Source organism: Ylistrum balloti, unplaced genomic scaffold, assembly GCF_031769215.1.
Source record: "Ylistrum balloti isolate Yb309-2 unplaced genomic scaffold, AGI_CSIRO_Ybal_v1 Utg369618, whole genome shotgun sequence".
NCBI classification, from domain to species: Eukaryota; Metazoa; Mollusca; class Bivalvia; order Pectinida; family Pectinidae; genus Ylistrum; species Ylistrum balloti.
In genome coordinates, this window is record NW_026781890.1 from 262,064 (window position 1) to 272,550 (window position 10,487).

General features: G+C 34.7%; 1 protein-coding gene across 1 annotated transcript; it reads left to right on the forward strand.

Moving 5' to 3' along the window:
* Nucleotides 1-2,697: 2,697 nt before the first annotated feature.
* On the forward strand, nucleotides 2,698-6,453 carry LOC132549018 (protein toll-like). Its single transcript, XM_060212932.1, has one exon. The coding sequence runs from the start codon at nucleotides 2,698-2,700 to the stop codon at nucleotides 6,451-6,453; it is 3,756 nt and encodes a 1,251-aa protein (XP_060068915.1).
* The last annotated feature ends 4,034 nt before the right edge of the window (nucleotides 6,454-10,487 follow it).

Consider the following 10,487-nt stretch of genomic DNA (forward strand, 5'->3'; position numbering starts at 1 on the left):
ATCTAGAGTTCGACAGACTGACACGTGATAAATCTTTCAGCATTCGTTTGTGACCTCTTCAGCACATCTTTCGACTTTGCATTTTCTTCTTTGTGGTTACAAGTATTGAAAACAAATGATTAAAAAATAGAATTTTAATCAAATTTAATCAGAGTTTTAAAGGAAATGTTGCATTGTTTTATTTGTAGGTTCAAAACAATATGATATTTGCTACATAGAAGTATATCATGTAAGAGATATATAAATGATCTCTTATTGTCATATATATAAACTTTAAATGGCATTTTAATTAATACAATGATAATTAACGATAAATGATGGATTTTTTCCATTATCTAATAAAATGCGGTTTTCAGGTGATCAACATTTGGTTGTATTTGCTTCAGTTGTTGGAGACATCAATTTGAAGAAGAAAACAAGATATAACAGAAAATTGCAAACATCTTTTTTAAAGTAGACATTGGTACTGGTTGTATCTGTCTGATTATTCTTGATTTTGTGGATGAGTGAAATCTTTGGGGACTCTACAACATAGCTGATAATTAAGGTTAAGCTGATAATACAAACCTCTAACACCAGTGTATTGTATATGTATGTTAATTGTCAACTGACACCAGACATTTATGAGTTTTACTTAAGTACGTTACACATTGTTGAAAGGTTACAGTGACAACTTCAGAGATACAGTTTAATGAGTTCATTCTTGGAGATGTTTGCCTTTAAATAAATATTTCAGTAGTTTTCTGATTTTTGCGGATTTGTTTCTGTCGCTTATTTACAACCTGTGCGGTCTCAACAGTGATATATAATGTTCAATACATTTATTGTTGGAACTCTTTGATGTGGAATTTTATGATAAAAGCAGTCTATATATCAGTGAGCGTTACATTTAGACTAAGATCGGTACACTGCTGTCTTACAGACAGTTCCAGTCGGATGATGGGACCTTTGTTATGCCGAGTAAAATGTACAGATAATTGCATCCTGAAGGCTTGTTGAACGTGTGAGCAAAAATGATGTTTGGAGTAAAAATACAAAACATGGATTGTCTGGAGTAATATAAAGCCTTAATTGTCTGTATTAGGCCTTGAGTAATATAAAGCATGAATTGTCAGTACTAGACCTTGTGTAATATAAAGCTTTAATTGTCAGTACTAGACCTTGTGTAATATAAAGCATGGATTGCCAGTACTAGACCTTGTGTAATATAAAGCATGAATTGCCAGTACTAGACCTTGTGTAATATAAAGTATGAATTGTCAGTACTAGGCCTTGTGCAATATAAAGCATGAATTGTCTGTACTAGACCTTGTGTAATATAAAGTATGAATTGTCTGTACTAGGCCTTGTGTAATATAAAGCATGGATTGTCTGTAATAGACCTTGTGTAATATAAAGTATGAATTGTCTGTACTAGACCTTGTGTAATATAAAGCATGAATTGTCAGTACTAAGCATTGTGTAATATATATAGCCTTAATTGTCCGTATTAGGCCTTGTGTAATATAAAGTATGAATTGTCAGTACTAGGCCTTGTGTAATATAAAGTATGAATTGTCAGTACTAGACCTTGTGTAATATAAAGTATGAATTGTCAGTACTAGACCTTGTGTAATATAAAGCAAGAATTGTCAGTACTAGGCCTTGACTAATATTAAGCCTTAATTGTCAGTACTAAGCCTTGTGTAACATAAAGTATTTATGTATGTATGTATGTATGTATGTATGTATGTATGTATGTATGTATGTATGTATGTATGTATGTATGTATGTATGTATGTATGTATTTATGTATGTATGTATTTCATTTGCAATTATGAGCCATGTGGCTCACATCTGATAATCAGTACACATTCTGGACCCTATTGACCTGTCATCCTCGATACTACATGAGTTACGAACTCTTTCACTCTCTACAATCCCTGAATATGTCATAGCAAACCTGAAGGTTTCATGTGCATCACCATGTGGATAAGACCAGTTTGATCATCAAATGAATCACGAGGTCGCACAGCGGTATGTTGCATTGGCTTTGAAGTTGAATGTCTCTCCTTTGTAATATTCAAAGGAGCGTATCAGTCTGTGATTACTACGTCCATTTCTCGTGGGACCCTCTATAGATCAATCAAATTACTCTGCGTGTGCCTTCAAATTTTGTCATGACAAGTTCCAGAGGTGCAGAATGCGAAAGTAATCGTAACCCCTGGATTATAGAGGATGTTGATAAGTGTGATGGTGGTGGTTACATGTTACCTTTTATAAAGTGATGTATGTGTTTTGATTTTAACATAACATCACAACGTACAGTGTTCATAGCTGGTCAGACCTTAAAGGAACAATTATGAAATTTGAAATTTGAAGCTTATTTCTGTTTTTCATATGAGTTAATAACCCTTTCAATCTTTTTTTATCTCATTTATTTCTTTAGATAGTGTATTTTAAAAGTTTTGCTACATCCAATTTCTTTGTACATGGTATATTAGTTATCTAAAAACAAATCGTACTTTAACAGTGAATCCTCTCGTTTGGTAAAAAAAATTACAGCGAATCTTTTCTTCGTTTTATTTTAGGTATGTCTTCATGGACGAAAGTTCTTCGATGGATTGTCTGTGAAACTGAGTAGTAAAGTTATGGTTGACAGGAAACCAACATACCCAGAGATATTCATTTTCAATTACCATTATTATCATCAAAACCATGAAAGCGGGATATATCAAGGAAATCCAGGTGTTTTTATACATGTGCATAGTTGGAAGCTTTGTGTCATCCCTTGATTCTGAAAGATGTGACGTTCCAGTCTGTATGAATAAGACGAGTCTCTTGCCATCCATTAATATGTTTAGTCTCCATGGCAACTATGTGCCTTTCAAAGGGATGGCGTACTTACTTTCGCCACCACAAGGTATGCACTGCTATATAAATCTCACCACCATTTTACACAACTACAATTTCACCCACGATCCAGCTGTAGCTGTATTGTCTCTCCATTGTCAGCGACCGTACGTCATACATATGAGTGGGTATACTGGGGATTCCCTCAGCCATATCTGGTACTACTTCCAAATGCAAGGATGCAGAACAACCTACATGAGTTTGAACCGCTTATCTACTGTTGTCGACCTGAAAACCATCACCCTGCCTGGTAGGGCTTACATACACACCAATGCTACAGACTGTCTTTCACCAAACCAATCCATTCCGAAATGTCACAGCATTTATAACTTACATTCTATATGGATAACTCATTCTTATCGCTACCCAGAACAGGACCTCGATGACTTGTTTCATTGCGCTGATACGTTCCCTAATATGACAGAACTAACTATAACCAATATGTCTCTAACGGAACTGCCACCGTCTGTTATAAGAAAGATTCCTAACGTTCAATCCTTAGAAATATCTAATTGTCAACTCACACTTCCACCCAAAGACTTTCCATGGACAGACCAATCAGTTAGGTTAAAGGGTAATCTCACCATGGAAGACTATTTCTTGGAACATTATGGAAAACCGTTTAACATAGAAATGGATCCCAATCTGTATAGAAGAATTCTGAATCTCAATTTTAATCGAATAACAAATCTATCAAATGTCTCGTTTAGAGGCTATCTCCAAATGATACAATTGTCGGGAAATGGGCTGGTTGAAATCGGATCTTCAACATTTTACCATCTCGTTGGTATTCAGCATATTGACTTGTCTATAAACAAGCTGCAGTCGTTACCGGAAGTTCTTTTCCAAGGTCTAAGCAGTCTTCGTCATATTGATTTAGGTAGCAATGCGATAAAGTCATTACCTGCTCTAGTTTTCAAAGACGTAACAAACGTTGTATATCTAAACCTTGCTAACAATTCCCTGGTTCATCTACCTTCTGGTGTTTTTTCAACATTATCACAATTGAAAGAAATCCATTTAGAGTATAACCAATTGGTGACAATAGAAGCCAGATCGTTTCTCATGACTTCTATTACCCTAACCAAGTTGTATTTTGATAGTAACCCACTCAAGGTCATTCCTGACATCGTGTTCTACCTGCGCTACCTCAGTACCGCTTTTCTCAGGAATACAAACATATCTTTTAACAACTTGACAGAGATCACGTCACGTGTCAACTGGCCTCGCATGACTGATGCCGTTATGGACTCCACCAGTAGTGCCAATCTAGACCTTAATAAACCAGCTGTCACATTAAGAAAGGTGGACCTTACCGGAAGTGCAATAACAACAGTATGGATGACACAAAATTTAACACAATTTCAGCACACATTTCTTCTTCTTGTTTTTCGCCATTTTCATTTCATTTTAGAAGAAAATAGTGTAACTTGTGATTGTAATATCGGCACATTCTCAAAGTGGATTCATAAGCAAAAGCAAGATGGACTTTTCACTGGAAAAGAATATTTCTTCAAAGAATGGTTTTGCAAATACCCAGTTGAACTCAGGGGCAGACTACTCCTTGATGTAAAACCAGAAGAGACTTACTGTGCTATTAACGTGTCTAACTGCCCAGAAGAATGTTGGTGCTACAAGCGATCTGTGTCGAACGTAATCATTGTGGACTGTCGAGGCCGAAGACTGGAGACATTACCGACTGTTTTGCCAGACGGTCGTCTCGACTTATGGTTCCACCAGAACAACATTACTGTGCTAAAACACAAGACTTATCTGTCTAGAGTAAGACAGCTCGTCCTCAGTCACAATAACCTAGAACTCATCGAAAGCTCGGCAATATCTTCTCTCACCAATGCAATGCTACTTCACCTCGATTCAAATCTCTTAGCGACACTGCCAGTTCAATTTCGGGACATACAAGCATCATCGATATTGCTTAAGAACAATCCTTTTCGGTGTGATTGCAATACTCTATGGATGAAGTCATGGATATTAAAACACCAAAGTCGTATTCATGACTGGACAAATATTGCATGTAACAGCCATAACGACGACGGAGAGCAGTTTGTAGGTCTCTCCGACAACGAATTTGTTTGTGTGGAGGATTTTGACTCCATGAAGCACGTCATCACTCCAGCTGTGTCTAGTTCACTCTCTCTGGCAGTATTTTTGATAGCACTGGGGTTACTCTATATCTATCGCCTGGAAATGAAAGTCCTCCTGTATATTTACTGTGGTATCCATCCATTCGACAAAGACAAGAAAGGAGGAAAAGAGATAATAGATGCAGCTGTAATACACGCTGCGGGAATTACAGACTGGGTGATGAAAAACATTGTCACTTATCTCGAGGAGGACGCACAACATTATATTATCTGTGAGATAAACAGGGATTTTGTTGCGGGGTTTTCTTATCAGGAGAATATAGTAAGTATAGTACGGAAAAGCAAACGGATGATTTTAGTCCTCTCGGACGAGATGACGGACACACACGACATGTTTAAAGTTGCATGGAGAGAGGCACAATTGAAAATCAAAGAAAAAAGAACGAATTATGTTATTGTAATAGGCCACAACAGGTCTCGAAAGAAGCTTACTAACAAAGACCTTAAACGCTACTTGAAAAGAGGAAGGTTTGTGCATACAGGTGAAAGTCTCTTTCACGAGAAAATATTATATTCAATGCCTAATTATAAACACACTGCTGACAACGGTGTAGTTCGGGGCCTTCCTGACATTCGAAAATGCATACAGAATACATATGATGCGGATGACAAAGAAGAAATTGAATTCGATGCATTCCTTGCCTACGGCGAAACTGATAGAAACTTTGCTGTCAACGACCTTAGAATAGACTTGGAGAAAAATGGATATACTTTAATTATACCAGATCGTGACTTTCCCCCAGGAGCATCAAAGGAGGAAAATGTGCTCCTGGCTGTATCAAGTTGTCACCACACGCTTTTCATCGTGTCAGGGGAACATCTAGAGGACGAATGGTCTCTATTCACCTTCCGATCAGCCAGCGAGAAATCCTTACGCAACAAGAGTAATCATCTTATCCTCTTGTCCGCACAAAAAGAGGATATAAACATTGTGGATGAAGAAGTCCGATATCATCTAAAGACACAAGTAAGTCTTGATGTACATAGTCCCTGGTTCTGGGATAGACTCCATAAGGCTTTGCCACCAAAGGCTAATCGTCAAGGTCAAGGTCAGCAAGGTGTCGTAGACGACAAGGAAAACATTACAGATATAGAAAGAATAAAAATGCTGAAAGAAGAAGAAAATGAAGAAAAGTTGAAAGAAATCGAAAGAATAAAAATGTTCAAGGAAGACAAGAATGAGGACAACGAAAAGGAAAAATACGAGGAAAGAATGAAAAATGGGAATTCATTTCTTCTGCATGAAAAAGATTTATTCGACAATGACGTGGACATCAAACAAATCGATGGCAATGAGAGTATTTTGTTCAAAGCAAAAATGAAAGAAGCTGAAATAGAAAATGAAGCAGAAAAAGATAACGAAAGCCAAAAAGAAATGGAAATTACTTTTGTATAGAAGGTTTGGCGTTACAGGAACCCATTTATTCAAAGTCTCGTTCTGTTAAGAACCAATACCGAATTCCTTCAGATCTTAAATTCGTGCAGAAAATTCCTCGCTGTAAGTGTTTATAACGACGTAGAAAACCTATACATAGATACTTCGTAGCGTGTGTGTGTAAAGGTTTCGCTGTATGTGTCAAGAATGAGATGATAAAGAAAAAGTAAAGGTTTCACAGCATGTGTCAAGAATGAGATATTAAAGAAAAAGGAAATGTTTCGTAGTATGTGTCAGGAATAAGATAATAAAGAAAAATGTAAAAGTTTCACAGTATGTGTCAAGATTGAGATAATAAAGAAAAAGTAAAGGTTTCGCAGTAAGTGTCAAGAATGAGGTGATAAAGAAAAATGTAAATGTTTCGCAGTATGTGTCGAGGATAAAATTATATAGAATTTTTTCAGAGAAAATATTAAGGATAAGAATTTCAATTTTCAATAACGTAGAACAAAGTTGGACAATGTTAGTTTGATGTGTACAGTATTTAATGACGTAGAACAAAGTTGGACAATGTTTGCTTTATGTGTACAGTATGTAATGACGTAGAACAAAGTTGGACAATGTTTGCTTTACGTGTACAGTATCTAATGACGTAGAACAAAGTTGGACAATGTTTGCTTTATGTGTACAATATTTAATGACGTAGAACAAAGTTGGACAATGTTTGCTTTATGTGTACAGTATCTAATGACGAAGAACAAAGTTGGACAATGCTTAATTTATGTGTACAGTATGTAATGACGTAGAACAAAGTTGGACAATGTTTGCGTTATGTGTACAGTATCTAATGACGTAGAACAAAGTTGGACAATGTTTGCTTTATGTGTACAGTATGTAATGACGTAGAACAAAGTTGGACAATGTTTGCTTTATGTGTACAGTATGTAATGACGTAGAACAAAGTTGGAGAATTGACGAGAAACTTTAAATGAATTAACAGTCCCAGTTAAATAGATCTAATAACATTCATGTTAAGATTATTAAAATAAGTATACTGTATACAGCTCAAGTGTTTTATCCTCAGGTATTCCTTTTTGCAGAAATGGAAAGACAAAAATTAGACAAAAAAAAAAAAAACGAAAAAAAAAAGACTACACAAAAAAAATGCACGTGTAATAAATATGTAATATTGAGAATCATGTGACAGGAACGTACAAGTAGAGTGTGTATATCTGACATTAAAAAAGCGACACACGCTGCCTAGTTATATATCCCTGTATTTTATTGTCAAAAATTGTACTAGCTTTTTATGTGTTGTTTTATGGTAGTTAAATTGTCAATTCTGTTTCAGGGAAATCTAAATGATTAGGTACAGTATAATTTATATATAATGTTTCCTCTTCTGCATTATTTATATGCATATATTATGTCTTATCATCATAAAAACAGGTCACACTACTTGACATTTCATTGGACCAAAGATGACGACTTGATATTTTTATGTAGTGATATAGAATTCAGATGTGTCGAGTGTCCGCCTTTCTATAAACATTGGCAGTTTATGGATAATTGACAGATTGGGTATCTCTTAATTTCAAAGTTTTAACTATCGATTAATCAATCAGTTTCAACTCAGAACTAGATTTAATGTTAATATTATTATAAATGTTATACAAAGAAAATAGCAATGTAATTCGGATTTGAAATGGTACAATATTAAAAATGCCGTCTCATGGTCGGAATATCTGTGCAAATTAATTGAGATCTAGAAAGGAAATTGGAATTTTAAACTTCAGTCTCGATCACTATATGTAAAATGTATACACAAGTTATGCTTTATCACGTGTGTTCTGCATTACCATTATCTATTATCATGAATGACAATAAAATTTTAAGTTTGGAATTTGATTCTTGTGATTTCATTGGCCTCAAACTTGTCATAACTACATGTGTATTAATGTGTAACACGAAGCCTTAGGGATTCCTCGCAATTACCGACCTTTTTAAATAATAAGTAATTTATAAAGAAAACTTATCCTTGACATCAAACACAACTAACACTGTGGGGTTGGGGTTATCGTGATTTAAATCGCTTTTGCTGTACCACTGTATGATGGGGTATGTCTCGAGGATGTCTGATTTTCTCTTGTCATAGAGGTTTATCTCGCTTCAGCTGAGATTCCAGGCGCTATTGACAGGTAATACACAAGTTACGGAAGAGGTTTTTTTTCGATGATTTATTTATCCCGCCATTGCCTTCCCGTGTCCATGTTTACTTAACTTTGGGCATCTAGATGTCATTGACAAACTTGTCACCTGTAACACAAAGCATCCCTCTGTTCGGTTATCTTGACCTGTTTAACTAACAAACATGTAGCGTGTAGGGCGACATGGGTCAGCTGACTACTACGAGACAAAATGGCGCTGAAAGAGTCAGCTTTGGTATAAATCTTGTCAAGGAAGGAGAAAAAACCTCGGTATATACATACATACATACATGTGCCATAAACATCTTCATTAAGTGTGTTGTTTAACAGCCTTTAAATGTCTACTACTCGGTAACTTTTTTTAAAAATTAGATAAGCAGAATAAATCATTATTTTTCAATGTTAAATAAGTGATCGTTATAATTCTTCTTTTACCGAGAATATCATGAAGTTGAAGGACCTGGTTTGTATCAGTACCATAAGAAAGCTCACAAGTCTCCAAACGATACAAAACTAAACAAAAATATATATTATATATTGATTCTATGCTAAAACGATTCAACTATTGGTTATTGCTTACTCACCCCCCACCCCCTCTCACCAGCAACCCATACCCACTCCCTTGTTGAAATTTAAGAGCGGTGTTATTCAAAACGTGTGTGTTTTTTGTACTTTTAGGGGGGGAAATATACATAACTAAAAAGTGTATTTCCTCAACCTGTCACGTTTCGACAAATCGTTGTAATTATTACAATAACACATCAATACTGGATGAAATATGCCGATTGCAATTAAATAATCACTAATATTTCACAGTGTCAAAATCTGCCATCAGAGACTAAATAATGTATTCACTGACGTGATTAATCAATACGATATACAGGATAAGACGATAGCCTTCATTTCGGAAATCCCATTTGTCACCAATTCTTTTTTTTAGATATTCCATTTCTTTATTACACATTAAATCTAACTCTAAAGAAAGGTATTTTCTAGATTTTTTATGATAACCAATAGGATTTTACATATCCGGAAAACACAATCAGTTAATTAACGTTTTACGTGTTAGATTTTAATCAATGTATTCACACTTTCTCCGGGCCACGAACTGACATCTACGGTACATTTAAATTACATTTTTTTAATATACGCCCCATTAGTCAGCAAAATCAAGAAAAGTTTTACATCATGGTGGATACAATATATAGAGAAAGAGAATGTACAATATATCATACAGTTGTTTTATTTTATCTTTTCTTCATCGATTAGCGTCGTGTATATATTTACTCAGAGAACATATTTTTTAAAAACATTTTCTACTCTAAATCAATATAAATACAAATGGATTTTTCTAAAAGTAATTTTATGTACTTTATCTTGATTCATGGATAAAATCGTATTTATTCTTGATGAATTGTCTCGTAGCGTGCATATTACAGAATCGTCTAGAACTTTGGGTATTATTGTATCGACCAACTCCGACTGATAAACACTATAAAGATATACGTATTTCACTGATACAAATTCTAGAATTTTTTAAGGAATATATTTCGCTTATTGAAATGGTAAAGTATCATTATAGATAAGGTGTTTATAAATGTGACATTTGGAGGATATTTCTATTAAATGTTGTAGGAATTTAAACCAATACTTAATTATTCTAGATTTCCTGTAATGACCTAGTTCACAATATACAATATGTTTTGTGGAAGTTTTTTTTTAATTAAAAAATAATATTTAGTTTATAATATCTTGTTTACATCTAAATATGTACATTAATCTACACAAATTAGATCATCCATGTCCTTTTCTCATTTCAATGTGCTACTCCTTTTTGGACTATGACAA